This window comes from Coturnix japonica, chromosome Z, assembly GCF_001577835.2.
Source record: "Coturnix japonica isolate 7356 chromosome Z, Coturnix japonica 2.1, whole genome shotgun sequence".
Classification (NCBI taxonomy): Eukaryota; Metazoa; Chordata; class Aves; order Galliformes; family Phasianidae; genus Coturnix; species Coturnix japonica.
In genome coordinates this window covers 65766906-65782923 of record NC_029547.1, presented here as the reverse complement: position 1 = coordinate 65782923, position 16018 = coordinate 65766906, and the positions used below count along the sequence as shown (strand labels likewise).

The 16018-nt window shown below is 46.8% G+C and overlaps 2 protein-coding genes across 5 annotated transcripts in view; both read right to left on the bottom strand.

The window, feature by feature from the left end:
- The window catches only part of ZNF608 (zinc finger protein 608), an 82407-nt gene extending 74305 nt beyond the window's left edge, over positions 1–8102 (bottom strand). For 2 of the 4 annotated variants that reach the window (XM_015850051.1, XM_015850050.2), the window contains exon 1: positions 7871–8102. In XM_015850051.1, the coding sequence (XP_015705537.1) occupies positions 7871–7984 (114 nt within the window). In that variant the 5' untranslated portion in view covers positions 7985–8102. Of the gene's footprint in view, positions 1–5391; positions 6421–7870 lie in introns of those variants that run through there. The other 2 variants (XM_032441283.1, XM_032441284.1) reach the window with 2 other exon arrangements.
- LOC107306716 (zinc finger protein 608-like) lies at positions 8062–12445 on the bottom strand. Its single transcript, XM_032441511.1, has 2 exons — positions 12179–12445; positions 8062–9505 (listed from the first exon to the last, which is right to left on the bottom strand). Exon 2 carries the CDS (start codon positions 9343–9345, stop codon positions 8062–8064), a length of 1284 nt encoding a protein of 427 aa, XP_032297402.1. The 5' UTR covers positions 9346–9505; positions 12179–12445.
- Between the last annotated feature and the right edge of the window lie 3573 nt (positions 12446–16018).

The window sequence follows — 16018 nt, the reverse complement described above, 5'->3', positions numbered from 1 at the left end:
TTAAAGTGTAAAGGAAAATGTACCATTGCCATAAAGGAAATAGCTGTTAGCTTTCTCCTTCAATGTACGGCATCTGGTGCAATGTCACAGTAAAGCCTATTAAGGGATCTGGACAAGAAATGTAAATAAAGAATACCGGCCAAAAATCAGCTGCTGTTTTTATTTAAAAAGTAGATTTTCTTCATGGATGTGTGCATGCACACACCCTATACTCGTACATATATGTACACACATACAAGCACAAATTGTATTTATTTATATACATATGCATACGTTTATACAATCCTATCCTTAAAAGGATCATGTAACACTACACCTTACTTGAGGTCTACAAAAAAGATTTTCAGTAACACTGGGTGTAGAACAACAATTTTCAAACTGTTTTCAGATTACAACAAAATGTTTCCTTCAAATTCCAGGAGCCAACTCAACATACACTGCCTATCACTAAACCCTGGGCAAAAAGTAACTGGTAAGATTTCACGTCAAACACGCTCGATACAACCAGCATACCTCTGGAGTATTAGATCTGTATCTTCAGTGTAAGCTAACCGAACAACTCCCTCGATATTTACTAAATCACATTTGAAATTTCTTGCAGCAAAACAGGATTGACTTGAGAAATGAGGCTTATTTCTAATTGCATTTCCTTCTAACCATTACCTTTTGCTGTGGAGATACAGATCTAGTTCCATTCTCCTTCTTCAAAACAGAATTGGCAAGAACATGAAACTCTGAGACATTCAACTACTGCCATTACTCTGCTGCTGCAAGCCTATAATAAAGGACAGATTTGATAGCGCTATCCATGTAGTGTGGCAAACCACACACAAATAAACAGTTCTCCATGAAGAATGAAGACCAAACCCTTCCAATTCAAACATTATTGTTGCTTTTAACATGAGCCATCTGCATAAATCTGGCCAAGGAGGTAACAGGAAATCCAAAAATAATTCGGTCTGGCCCCGCAAGCTGTGAGAACAGAGATTACAACTGGCTTTCAATTCTTCTTAATGGTTGAAAGAAGCAATGAAAATCATAAAACCAGTGTTTGTCTAATGATCACCTATGGGAATACAGAGAACGATTTCTACCACAGTTCAAAACAAGACCACTAAAACCCACCAGGGAAGGCTATGGCATTCGAGTGTGCAAATTCATGATAGGCAGTGGATATAACAGAGCCCTAAATTAACTCCAAAGATAGCACACACAAAACAAACAAACAAACAAAAAACCAACAACTCAAAACTGTGAGAAGCCAGATTTTGCCAAAATCAGAATGACAGAGGGCGAGTTTGAGTAGTTTAGGAAAGTGCAACCAATTGGAACTCAGTCTTCCATTGCTAATTGAAGCATAAAAAACAGAGCCAGTTACTGAGAACAAACTGCAAATATACTATTTATACGACACTGCCACATGACAAAAAAGCTGACTAGTAGAAACTTGACTGGCAACCAAAGACTAAGCTATTATTTCAAACTGTTATGGGAAAGCAATAAAATTGCTACCAGGTCTTCTCATGTTACTCTTCAATAAAAAGAAGCCACAGGGGAAATAAGAGGGGGGAGAAAAATAGCAAAAAAAAACAAAAAAAAACAAAAAAAAAAAAAAAAAACACACATCAAAACCTCCATAGTTCCTTGAAGTAAAATATGCGTCTGTGGCATAATGCCATCTGCTTGCTGGTTAACATGACAAGACAATTCAACAACTAGAATATCAGTGCTCTGCAAACAACAAGTAACCACAATCAATAGATTTTAGTTCTCTCTTCTGACTGCAATAAATTACATTCGCGCACAACTATTGGCATATGCTTCAAATAACCCCACGGGCACATTTTTCTGACGTTATTACTTGACAGCAGAGATTCTCAGGAGACTGAATCACCCTAGCAAAGCTGGGTTTGTGCCTGGGAATAAGATTTAGGCTAGGACAAATCAAAAACTGGAGAAGGAAGACGGGGGTGAGGGGAGAACCAGGTTTTCATCATTCATTATTTCTAAAGACTGTTAAGTCATAATGGTTGAGGAAGGTTTATGGGCAAAGACACAATTTAACACTGCGCTTCCTGACTTCAAAATTTACTAGGGTAAAGAAAAAAGAACTTCAAATTTAAATTCTCTATGAGTTTGCTCTGAACAGCCTCAATGGACACTGTGGGGAGATGGTAGAGAAGCCAAGTTTTATCAGTATGTGCTAGCCTACTAGAAAAATTGACATATCAAACCTTTCTTGGTAATCAAACACTTCAAGCAGAAGAACAACATGCTATGCAGTCCTCAATCCTATCTCATTCCCTGCAGCTTACCCTACTCCTTCAGATCTCATTATCCAAAGAGTCCTGTTTATAAGCACAGAGAATGCGTCTATGTACACATGCACGGGGCCACAAGAAGAAACCATTTCTACTCCCTTGAATTTTCTTTCTGCTTTCTCAAAAAGATGAAAAACACTACAAAGAACTTGCTTGTCAGTCAAGTCACTCTGAATAGCTTCACAGCCTTTCATCCACATGTTTCTGTTTCAATTGCCAAGACCATTTTGTCAGAATTAAGATGAAATACAACAGGGAGTGCTTATTGAAACCCTGGCTATAACACAACTCCAAGTCACAGTTTAAACTTCACTTCTGCCCAAATGGCTACTTACAGCCCACAGTAAGCTCTGGTTTTAATTTATGAATGCAATTAAAAAAAATAAAAAATAAAAAATCTTCGAATTTAAAATCTCACATTAAGAAAGCTCCTCATGTTCTGCTGCAAAAGCTAGTTATAATTGTTATTTGAATTATCTCATTTCAAGCATATTTTTAAACAAATTAAAATGTGAAAGCTTGTCCTGCTACACTGTTCAGTTAAGAGCTGCAGCACAGAAGTGCTGGAGCAGAAACATGCTAGTGTGGCAAGGGAAAAAGTTTGCCAGACTGAATTAAAAAAGAAACATACATAAGCTCTGTAAATTGTAAAGAGCTATTTATATTTTGCCATTACATCATACTCAGAAATTTTCACAGACCAGCATTACACTTTCCTTCACCCAATGGGGAATGTTACGTGCAGACCAGATTTATATATATTTATTTTTTTAACGGGTATTTTCCCCGTGATTGCTCTTAAGAAATAAAAATAGCACCTTGATGTGCAAGTTTAACTACAGAAACATAAGGGTTTCGCAAAACCATGGCCATCCCTGAAAACAAAGTCACTGCATCCATGGATATGACCACCACCCAAGGGCCCATGAGAGGATGTATTTTCATTGCAGGCAATAAGGAACAACTGAGAAGTCAGATAACCTTTCCATCCTTTCAGGAAATGCAGTGACATGCATAATGTACATTTGAACACTATGTAAGAACAATGTGAAGTCAGCATAGCGTCAACTGCACCAAGTAAAGAATAACCTGGTTGCTGATGCCTTGTATGAAGTTCAGAGCAAGACAGACGAAGACGTGGTTTGGTCTGCAGTTCTACTCACAAACAAAAGGATAAATCTGCCACACACAGCTGACAGACAATTCAAAACAGAGTGTTCTGAGAAGCAGAGAACATCCAGCAACTACAACACCAAGCAAAGTGAGACAATCTGTCTCCAGGAGTGGGTGATGTCAACACACAATAGGGAATTTATCAAAAATGTGGGCAAAAGTAGTAGTTCTGATAGCAGAGGAACACTGGTGTTCCCACAAACACACTCCTGACAAAGCTTGTGCTCAGATATTGTGCACCCTCTGTTCAGGAAGGTCATTCTGACCTATTGCTACACAGACCCTGTTTTGTGGCCTTTAACCACAGTTCTGGGACTGCAGGTATGCCAGAGCCAAGCATGATGATGGATCTTCTGGGCATCTTCAGCAGTCCATAAAGAAGGTGCATAAGCAGCCCTGTGGATGGCAAGTTTTCAACATGCAGGGGGTACCACTATATTCCACACTCCCACCTACTATCAACAGTGCCCTCCCTAATTTTCATTATTCTTTACTTCCTTTATTTTTTTCAAAACTGTTATATTTAATACAACTGCTTTACAGAGCAACCACAAGAGGAGTCCTGCTGTCACTGACATAACCACATTCAGGCTGCCCATGCAAATGCGGGACTGCAGGGATGGCACAGCAAACCAGGGACATGGTGTTTGTTCGACATGCATAGTACACGTACAGTTAACAGAGAGCAGCCCAGTCTCTCCCACAGGCATCAGTGATAGCAAGCCTGGGGACAGGACTTCTGAGCAACACCGCCACTACTTCTTAGACACCCACCATGTGAGTTTCAGCATGCAAGAAGACCTGTGCCTTTCAGACTTCTGACTTGTGCCATCATCAACAAGCAAATATCCCAGAGACCAAGCCCTTGTGGGAAGGCACAGCATGCCGCAGAATGAAGCCAGGGGTCTGGTCAGCATTGTACAGGAGTGCCCACAGCCCACTACTGACCTGCCTGCCTTCTATCAGAGAAGGCACAGATAACCTTCTTTATCATGGGTGGCATAAGACCAGTTATTAGCTTCAGTGGAAGGGACAAACAAAGGCCGGATGGTGCTTTATCCAGCGCTTAGGCTGCAGACAGGAATCATATCACCAAACAGCACAGGACTCCAGTTATCTATAAAAGAGTAGCTTTCCTGCCATCAACAGCTCGTGCATGGAAAACTTTTGTCAATGGTTTTACCACACATAATTAGTTAGCTGATAAGAGCTTGCTAAAGTTGCCTTTTGAGAGTCATTTTTTTATTACTAATATTTATTTATTTATTTATTTTCGCCCCTCCTCCTTCCTCTTACTTCTTCAGGAAAAACAGCATCGTTGAGGTTCTAGCTAATCAGCGAGACCTTTCAGGACCTGACCCCTATTGTGTTTGCCTGCGGGAGGTGATTCCCTATTAGGAATCTTTCAGTGACTGAGCTTCTGGAAATCTCTTTACATGAAAGCAGAACTGGTTAACTGTCTGTACGAACACGTGTTTTCACAGCCTCTCCTGTATTACTGCATCTTACAGGGCTTCCATAAAGAGCCAGGTGAACTTTTAAAAATAATAATAATAATAAAGAAAAGAGCCTCAAAAATATGAACAAATGTCAACCACTCAATTCCTGTCTTTAGGCTGGAAACTAGGAACAGATGGTACTTTCCATGTTACTTGAATCCAGTTATTGAACACCTCTGTGGTTACAGAAGATTCTGCTTAGCACTTTTAACATACATTTCATTTATTGGACTATAAAACGCTACTTTGGAAAAACAAGTCTTTATAAAGCTGTAATTAGAATAGTCTTGCAGCAAGCCCCTTTAACACGGAGAACATGGTTAACCTCGTGACATCTGGATAATCAATCCCTTCCCTTTTACTGGGTATTTATGAAGTTATTAAAATTGTAAAATTACCGATGCTGAAGAGAGGTGCTTTCCCAGCAGCTCCCCGCCAGGCTGCAGGCTCCTAGTGCTGCCTCCAGCCCCATGCCCAGCCCGCCAGGCCCAGCAGGCCCCAGCCATGCCGCTGCGGGCGCCTGCCCTTATTGCTCCGCAGCAGCCAGATCCCCAGTGCAGCTTTCAAAACAGTTTGCTGTCAAACAACAATAGACTTTGTTCTTTAATTGAAGCGGGTGACCTGCTTGCCCTTTTATTTCACAGTGAATAAGCTACATCCAAGGCCAGCCTGGACAGTACATGAAAAGCATATCTCTGTCACATCATTAATCAAAGCGTGCACTTAAATGATTTACATCAGCGGGCACAAATCACAAGGCCTCCCGATGAAGCATAGCTCACCCCCAGTCCTGCCACAATACACCGAGGCGAAACAGACAACACCAGCCAGAGTGTTCATCTCCTTTATACAACCAAAGGAGAAGCAATATGCCATACAAGAGGGACATTCACTCCTGAGTGTCACCAAGCATCCAGTTACAAGCTGCAGCTCAGCACCTTGGGCCACAGCTCCAGATTTTCTGCATTACCTTCACCTAAGCACACAGATCTCTACATGCCAAATACAACTCTCCCGTATCTCAGTTAAGCTGTGGCTGCTGCAGTCCTCCCGTAATGCACACAAAGTAAATGCCTGTAGATAAACAATGTAGCAGCTGTTAGAAATACGGAAACGCAGCTAAAAAGAGGAAGATTTGTTCTCGCTGACAGACAGTAACTGTGCTAAAAATGGCAGCGCGTGGAGGATAAGGGATGGAAAATGGAGACAGGTTTTAACACCAGGAACCTGAGGAGTGGTTAGCCTACCTGTCAAAGCTACTTATTCAGACATGTCACCGGTGGCTTAACCACAGAATGGGCTGCACGAATATAGCTCAAACATCTGAGAATTACAGCATGCTTTGACTTTATCCACATAGCAGGGGAGTGGCAACTTTTACAACATATTTGCGGTTTGGTTTCTGCATTAAAAAAAAAAAGAAGAAGAAAAAAAAAAAAGAAAAAAAAAAAAAAAGCCAGCAGAACACAGTCACTGATTTAATTAGGCTTCGTAAGATCAATTTATGATGTTTTACACGACTTTCCGCAGCAAGGAAACAGAATAAATAGACCAAAAATAGACACTGAAGCACGCTGTGAAAACTAAACAGTGACTACAAGTCCTGGGAATCCGCTCCAAGCTTTTCACAAATAGTAAACAAATGCAGCATTGTCTTTCACACCACACACAAAAACCTTTGGATTTTGACCCAGCGGGCATTAACTCCTTTCTGTCTAGCAGGACACATCCAAATTCATGAGACATGCCTTTCACAACATGACGATAAATGGAAATTGATTTTTAACATGCAGGCTTGAAAACTATATATCTCCGGATACAAGGTACTTTGTGCAAGTGATGCATACCCAGCTCCAGCCAAAGCGAGAACAAAAACAAACAAACAAAAAAACCCATAACCATAAGCAGCGCACTGCGCAGCGTCCCACACGTTTGTGTATCCTTCGTGCGGTCTCCCGTGTGACCCGAGAGGGAAAAAGAACACAAAAACGGGAGAAACCACACCGCTCTCTAATCTCTGTTGCCATGACAGCAGCCTTTGAGATACTGCAATGTTCAGATTGCCAGCTAAACAAAATTGTTGAATGTGAACATTTGGCTGGAAGATTAAAAGGCTAAGGGGGTTGCAAAAGGGCAGTACCTCCCACATTCCAGGCAGCCACTGAATCCAATCAAACGGCTCTGACTCCTTAACCACGGCCATTGTGAGGACTGGATTAGGGCAATTTATCTAGATAGTTAAAACAGATTAGAGAGCTGCAATTTGAAGACCATTGGCAACAAAAGCAAATGCCTACTGTACTAAATTAATAGAGGGAGCAGGAGACTTTCTGACACCTTTTCACGGTGAAAAGAACCTCCCATAAATAAAAGTGGAAACGTATACGTATGAATTACATCCATTTGTCTCTTTTCTCGTCCGCGTTTAGACAAGGTCAAAAAGGCTCATTTCAAATTCATCCACAGATACGCTACATTAAAAGCAATAACACTCACACAATGAGAAATTCATGTTATTTCCTGTCTTGAATGCAAGTCCTTGAAATATATATATATATATATATATACGTATGTGTATATATGTATATATATATATATATATATATATTCGGATTTTTACTGATAGCTCATATCACAAACACGCAAATCCAATCCTGGAAAGTCGACTTGGACGCTACAAAACCTTCAACATCTCCGAAACGAGAGAGCAGCACAGACGGGCCCTAAGAAAAGGTGACTTCTTCCCCAACACCTCGGCCCTGCCGACACTCGCAGGACGCTCCGTCAGCGCGTTTTCCCAGCGGCGCTGCTCGGGGAGCGGCACTCGCAGACGACGCGATACCAGCAGAGAGCTCCGGGCCACCCGGCACCGCTCACCTTGCCGGTGCCTCGGGCACCCCGCCGGCAGCCGCGGGCCCGAGCCCTCAGTGCGCGGGCAGGGCAGGATGCCGGCACAGCGCCCGCCCTCCCCCAAAGCGCGACGGTGGGCATTCGTCGGGGAAGCACCCTCCGCTACGCCGACGCGGGGAAGGAAAGCGCACAGCTCCGCTCGGCGCCCCTTCTGCATGTCACCGCTCGGCACACCGGCGGCCCGACCCGCAGGAATAACAGAGCTCCGCGCCCCCCACCCCCCACCAACCCCCCGCCCTCGGGAGGCCCGGAGGCCCCGCCCGCCGCCGCACGCCCCGCACGTCGGGGCCCGTCGCGCCGCGCACGCCGAGCCGTCGGCGCCCCTCGTCCCCCACGGAAGGAGCCCGCGTCCCCGCCGACGCCTCCCGGCGGCGCTGCGGGACGGCCCGCGAACACCCGCAGCTGCGTGGGGTGCGGGAAGGCGGGTGCGTGCCGCCGTGAGCGGGTCGGGCTGCGGGGCACCTCGCCGTCGGTGGGGGGGAGGACAGAGGTGTACCACGAAGCAAGCCGTCACAGACAGGGGGATGCAGAGGACAGGGGCTTTGTCCTACCTTTTCTGTCTTCAGTTTCTTGACTCGCCTGTGGCTCTCCTCCTCCTCCTCTTCCTTTTTTACCAAAATAGAGTTCCCCATCAACCCTGAATCCGGGGTACCTTTGCTAACTTCCCCGGCGGCTGCAGCGGCGGTGCAGTGGAAGGGGCTGCCGCTCCCCCCGCCGCCCTTGGACCCGTAGCCATAGAGGTGCCCGGGGGGGCCCTGGCCACCGCCGCCGCCCCCGGGGCCGCTGGGGGGGGCGAGCTGCAGGTCGTGCTGCTTGTCCTTCCGGGACTTCCCCGCATCCTTATCCCGCTTGGCGCCTCGGCTGCCCTGGTTTTTACATGGTTTCTCCTCCTTGTTTTTCCCACAAGAGGCAATGGCGGTGGTGCTGCTGGTGCTGTTATTATTGCCGTTTGGGTTACCGCTCCCGCTTTGACCCAGTGCTGAATTCATGCCAGTTGCCTCTCCAGGGCGCCCTTGGACTTCCTGCCTCTTGCCAGCACTGCTGATCTCAGGAATCCCATACAAGGCAGCAGAAGGCAGAGATTTATTAGCATCCTTAGAAGTTTTACTCCTTTTCACTTTTGATTTACTAGTCTCTTTGTGAGAGGAATTCCCCTGGGGAGCGGAGGGCTGAACAGAAGCAAATTTTAGGCCATCAGCTAAGGCTGAGGTAGTATTAGCCCCACTGGAAGCCAGAGCCCCACAATCCTTGGAGCTGGCGCTGCTGCTGCTGGTGGTATTGGTAGAATTATTCATCTCAAATTTCTGTCTGTCTTTCTCCAAATCGGCGTCCAGATCGATTATTAAATTCCCAACACCGATTTCCCAATCATCGCCACTGTCGTAAGTGTCAACTGTGTTTGGATCCACACCTTTTCCTGTACTGGAAGTGTTCAATGACATCCTGAAGATGAGATCTCTAGAGTAAAAATTGGATGAACTTTCCTTTGGAGGTGTGGGGACATTCGTTTATCTCCGCTGGGCTTTTCTAGGTTTAATTCTTCTCGTTCTCCTTTTCCAGGTGTGTCTGGGTTCGTAACTTGTGGTCCACATCCACCTTTTCCTGTGAGGAGAGGAAAAGTCAAACATGTCTTGTCTGGGTCTTAGTAGAGTATAACACAATTAGTAGAAAAAGGCCAAGGAGGGGGGACCGAGATATTCTGCTACCCATGTTTTTGTTTTTATTTCCCCCACATCCCCCTTAAGTTTGTTAAACCAGAGGCAATAGCTGTCATGCTTTCACAGTGAGCATCCTTAACCTACTTGTCTCCCAGCATCCTCCAAAGCCACGTCCAGGAAAAGAAAAGAAAAAGGGGAAAAAAAAAATAATAATAATAAAAATCCATTAACTAGGTGATTTAAATCCACAAAGCTCAGGAAACAGCAGCCTCAGAGCTGGTGCCTAGCTGTGGGAGCACATGTTGTAATTTAACCCCAGGACCACCACCTAGGCACCAGAGGCAGAAAAGGAAGTACACAGGCTCACTCTTCACCGCATTCCATGGATTTTGTGGCTTTAAACCAGACCCTTGAAGTTTTGTGTTATTTCTGTATTATCTTTTTTGTACTTAAGCCCCCCTCCCCCTTTTCTTTTTTATGGAGGGGGGTAGAGGAGGTCGAGGGAAGGGAGGAACCTGATTTTCCTTCACACAATAAGGTTTCTATTAAAAACAAACAACCCGTAAGCATGAATGAAAAAAAACATCAAAACCCACGGTTTAAAAAGAAGAAGAAGAAGGAGAAGAAAGGAAAGAAATATAGATCTTTCTTAAAAACATCAGCTCAAGATCACAGTCCTACAAGCAGTTCTAGCAGTCACACGATTGTTAGGTCTGTTAAATACAGTATTACTGACTGTACAGGAAACTGATTAAGACATACACTTTAAGTGATCTGCACCAAGGTGGCCTCAGTGACCGCAAATGAGTGTGTGTTTGACAAAGCTCAGTTAAAACGATTTTTAAAGGGATCTCTCCCTTTTACAGCCGCTTATCGAAACATTTATACAGAGAGATGCAGAATGCTTACCTTCAGTCCTTTATCATTTTTTTAATTAAACCAGCAAATCAAAAGTGCTGCTCCCACTCGTTTCAGCAACAGCTCTGTGCCTCATTTTACTCAGAGAGCAAGCGATCACGCAGTAGGCAGCAAGTACCATCGCAGCCCCGGTCAGTGACACATCTCCCCTACTTTGGCACTCGGATCAGAGGTCCTTTTTTTTTTTTGTTTGTTTGTTTGGTTGTTTTTTTTTTTGTTGTTGTTGTTGTTGTTTTTGTTTGTTTGTTTTTTTCCTCCTCGCTTACAAAAATAATTAAAAAAAAAAAAAAAAAAGAAGAAGAAGAAAAAGAAGAAAAAATAAAAAAAAAAAAAAAAAGGAAGCTGTTCCTCACTTACAGCTCTGCATGCCGGTAGGCAGCGTTCACGGTTAGAACCGGAGCATCAGGTTTTGGTTGGTTTGGCTTGCTGTTGTTTTTTTTTTTGTTTTTTTGCTTTTTTTTTTTTATGCTTTTTTTTTGTTTTGTTTAGTTTTGTTGGCTTTTTGTTGTTGTTGTTGTTTTTGCTTTTTTTTTTTTTCCTCGCTTTTCCTGAGTAAAGCACGGAACCGTAATTAATAATTAATAATTAATAATAATAATAATAATCACAGTAATTTGTTTAAAAAAATAAAAGAAAAATGTTATCCCCAACTTCCCACTCCATCTTCAGCCCCGCGCCCGGAGCCCGCCTGAGCAGTGAGTAACGATCCCGTGCGACAGCCCACAGGCGGCCGGGTGTTACCGGCAGAATGTGCTAACATCGGGTAAATTAGTGAAAGGGAGGAAGGGAGAAAAGGAGAAGAAAGGACTGAAAATCCGGGCTGGATTCCGCCCGCTCGCTGGGAAGTGGCATTTTTTTCGCCCGTCCTGACAGATCTGATTTCTTCGAGTAACTTGAGGGGGCGTGGGGGCGGGGCGGGGAGAGCCAAGCTGATACCGCGAGGGGGGGGAGGGGGAATAGAGAGGGGGTAAGGCCGGGCTGCGCGCCCCCCGGCAGCGCCGTACCGACAGCGGCGCTCAGCAGCGCGCTGCGCTCTGCGGTAATTGGAGCCCGGCGAGACGCAGCCGGCGACCTTTTTTCAGGACAGGCCGCTCCCCCCTCGTTGTAGCCCGGCGTGCGGCCCCTCCCCCGCTCGCCGGACGGCGCGGAGCGGAGCCACAGCGCGGCGTTGTTAATTAGTGGCGGGGGGAAGCCGAGCGCCTAATGAGCCGGCGGCGGCGGCAGGGGGGAGGAGAGGGGGGGGAGAGGCGGGGCGGGTTGCGAAGCATCGCCGCCAACCCCCGCGGCGCTGCGGTTCCGTTACCGCGAGCCTCACGTGAGCCCACCGGGCGCCATTGGCTGCGCCGCGGTAAAGATGGGTGGTAGGGTCCTGCGGGCCGCCCGTCCCGTCGAGCCAGCGGGGTGACGGGCTGTACGGCGGACCCGCCGCATCCCCACCACCCCTCCCATTCACCCCCCCTATTCCCCGCCCGCCCCGCTCCCTCCCGGCAGCGTGTTCGCGAGGCACCTGGCACCGCAGCGCCGAGCTGTGCGGGCTCTGCCCCGCGGCACCCCCGGGCAGCGTGCCGTCGTCGGGCACACTCCCAACACTCAGCGCTACCCTTGTTGGAAAAAAAAAAATAATAAAAAAAATAAAAATAATAATTATAAAAAATCACCCCCTCTTCGTGCTACAGACACACCACGCAACCGTACTTACGGTCTGTATTGGATGGAGGTGGCCTGTTCCTTCTAACTGCACTGGGTGTGTGTTTGTTGCAGCCGCTTTTTATTTTTTTGGAAAAAAAAAAAAATAATAAAATAATAAAATAAAAAATCTAATGTCTTCAACAGATTTATTGTATTGGGCAGAAGGAGAGCACCAGATACCATGAACCTTCCTAAAGAGGAAAATTAAAATAAAATTAAAAAAATAATAATACAGAAGCACGGGGGAGGCCCGGCCGCCCCCCGCACGCACGCACGCGCGCACACACACGCACGGGCCCGGCGTGCCCCCGCGGCGGCCGCGGAGGGGGAGTGGGACCGGAGCGGTACCTGAAAGGGACTTTTCTTTGTTCAGAATGCCCCTTCCCTCCCGGCCAATGAAAACCCAGCTTTTATGAAATCGGGCCTTTTTATTGGCTGTCTTTCCTCCTGCATGCTTGCCGGCGGGTTGTGAGCAGCGAGGCGCACACACATACACACGCGGGACGCGCGGACACGCGGGGCACACGCGGGTCTCTGCGCGCACCCCCGCAGCCCATCGGGCCGTGCCGGCTGTAGCCAGCCGGATACAAATCTCGCTTCTCCTTTCAATTACCTCCCTTAGCACTGAAAGCTTTAAAGAATAAAAAGGGGAAAAAAATAAAAAAAGCGGGGGGGGGGGGGGGGGGGGGGGAAGAGAGGGGTGAGCAAGACAGAAAACCAAGGTGGAGCGCCACTGCGCCGGGATTCGTTGGTTGAGAGGAAGGCTCTCATTTCATTTTAATTTAATTCCAAGGCGGCTTTCGAGCCGGTGATGAATGGTGTTCCCGTGCCGCTTTCGGAGGCGGTGCGGGCATCGCTCGGCTCCCGGCTTCTCCTTGTTCGGAGCCCGGCGGGCTGGGGCTGCTACACGTGCTGTGTCGGGAGAAGCAGCCCGAGCCCCCCTCCGCCGCCGGGCTGTGTCTGACAATATGGCTTAAGTTAGGCAGGTCGGCCTTTATTAGTGGTGTGAGGGTTCTGTCTTTTTTTTTTTTTTTTTTTTTTTTTTAAGGAAGGAGAGCAGAAAATAACCCTTTTGTTTCCAGGCCCCTGATTTACTGCCGCACGCACTGAACTGTGAACGCCGGCGACCATATAACTACCACGTGAACATCCTTTCACAGGAATTAGTAACACAAATCTTCCCTATCGGGCTTTGTGTCGCTCGAAAATATCCCCCTTAATCATCCTCTTTGTTTAGCTGGGGAGCCATTACGCCGCACCTCCGCCTCAAATTGCGCTTAACCCTTCGTGGCCCGACGGGCGGGCCGTGTGGCTCGGCACGCCACGCACCTCGGGGCCGAACTCGCTGCCCCTCCTCGGGTTATCTCTCCGGGAACACCCGCATGTCTCCCTCCGGGCCTGCCGCCGGTGCGGGACGCAGGCTGTCACCCGGCAGCAGCTGCGGGACCTGCAGAGTCCGGTGGGGTGGCTGGGCTTCGTAAGCCCGCGGATCGCTGCTCCTGTTTCCTTATGATATGTATTTTTCAGATTTAGGTAATAGCCCTGATTTTTCAATATCGACCTCTGTTTAGACACGTTTCACTTTGGGCTGCTGCTCGTCTGCGAAATTACAGTCATTTTCGCATTATTATCCAGCTAGTAGGAGACGATTTGCATTGAGCGCCGGGTGGGGGATGGGACGTGATGGGAAGCGATCTGCCACGGTTAGAACATCATTCCAGCTCGAGGAAAACGCTGCCAACAGATGGCCTGAGAACGAGCCGAGGCGGAGCCGCTGGATGAGGGGGCAGGGATGCCGCTGCCCCACGGCGTTACCGCCCGGCCGGATCACATAGCGGGGACCGGCTCACGCCCCTAACTACTGATAGGGGTCGGGCTGCTTCCGCACCTGGCTTCGGTCTGCCGGCCGGCCCGTGACCGCTCGGCAGAAGGGCAAAGAGTTACCGACGTTTGTCTAAAATAGGAAATCCGGTTCTGATTAACGCGGCTGCGGATTGCTAACAACCCCAGAGAGAGCCACCCCACCCCCCCACCCCTCCGCATCACTCCGGACACACGCATCACGTAGGTTAGGAGAAAAAAAACAACACGGGCAAACATTTGTTTTCAGCGAAAGGCACAAGAGGACCCGGACAGCGGGCGGCATCGTGGGGCAGACATCCAATCAGCACCGCAGAAATCGCTTTTGCAGCCTCTGATTAGCTGAGGCTGCGGACCGAAGTGCGGCCGGCAGTGAGGCGCGCCCCCGTCTTCCACCCTGCCCTGCCCTGCCCTGATGCTGGGTGCGCGGCCGAGCCGGCCTCACCGGGTCTGCCGGCGTTTGGAAGTGCCTTGTGGCTCGAGCAGCGTTTGCAGCACAGCCATAATCTCCTTTACGCAGGCGATTTCCTCCAAGGGCACCCTTTGTGGTTAAATGTCGGGTACACGTTGGTGCCGATCAGCGTTTTTATTTCTCTCCCCCGTATTAAAGGGGAGGACAAAGTCCTGTTTCTCTTGGGGATTTACTTACCGGGTTAATTGGGTGAATGGCACTGCTGCCGCACATGGCGTTTTGCAGACATGAGCATATTTAACAGCAGTGCGTTGGAAACGATCATATTGATCCGACCATTTTGGATTAGCAGACCCTTACAACCCCCGGAATTCATCACAGCCTGTCCCGCGGTCCTCTGCTCGCTATTATAATTGGCGTGTGCAAACCACTGGTGCTGCAGATTCGTTGTGGGTAATTTATTACAGCCTCGCAGCCTGCCAGTGATCCATAAACTGGAGTGTGGGAACTGGCGATACAGACATTCATGCATTTGGCAGATACTTAAGTTAGATACTTTTTTTCTTTCTGAAGGAGGCATTGCTAACTGTGTTTTCTTCCTTAGAACAGTCTGCAGGCTTTCGTACATTTGCTTGCATATTCACAACATCTCTCAGTTTTATCTGAAGGTCATTATCTCTGATGGTTCAGCGCAGAACGTAGTTGTGTATGGGAACAAAGTAACTCTGTAGTGTTTATAGTCTGCAACAAAGTATGACCTGGGAACTTGAATATGGAAGAAGGGGTTTAGGAAAACCCTGTGTTTGTATTTGCGTGGGGGCAGGGACAGACCAAAGGTACACGTGGTAGAAGCTATCTAAGTGCCAAAAAAAAAAAAAAAAAGGGATAAAAATAAGAGAAAATCATCAACTGAAGATAAATGAGAGGGGGGAAAAATACTAACAAAGAAATCTTCTAATCACTGAAATAAATGGTGTCTCAAAGGAGGTTCTTCCTTCCCATCACAGGGGACTTTAACGTAGGGCGAGATGAAGGAATAGAAAGTGAATACTATGGGGAATAATTCCATTCTGGTGTCAGAATGGACTGAGTGATGTGGTGACTCCTTCCCATTTCTCAAATGGCAGTTCTGCAAGATTCCACTGTATAATTTGTACTACAAACCTTTGGCCCAGACATTACTGTAGCACTCAGTTCTCTATATACTCAATTTCTTTTCGAGTAATTCAAACAAGAGGTTATTTATTTACGTACCACAGTGTAAACATTCAGATAATATTTTAAAACGTGTATTTCTTGTTAAATAGGTTGTGTGTGATAAGAAGCAGGCAATGCATGTTAAAATCTGTTACAGCTTTTTTCCGTAGCCTTAGTACCCTGTAACACAGTGCATTTTTTACAGCTGCTTTCATACAAAATAATGTAATGTTTCACAGTTTATTATAATTTGTAATAGATGGATGGAGGAACAGTATTTTAGTCAGGCAGCGTCCACATTATAGCAGTGCTAGGGTGAGAAACGTATAGAAGGCCAGTGGCTGGGTGCCATACTTCAGGATTTCAGAGAGAACAAATGAG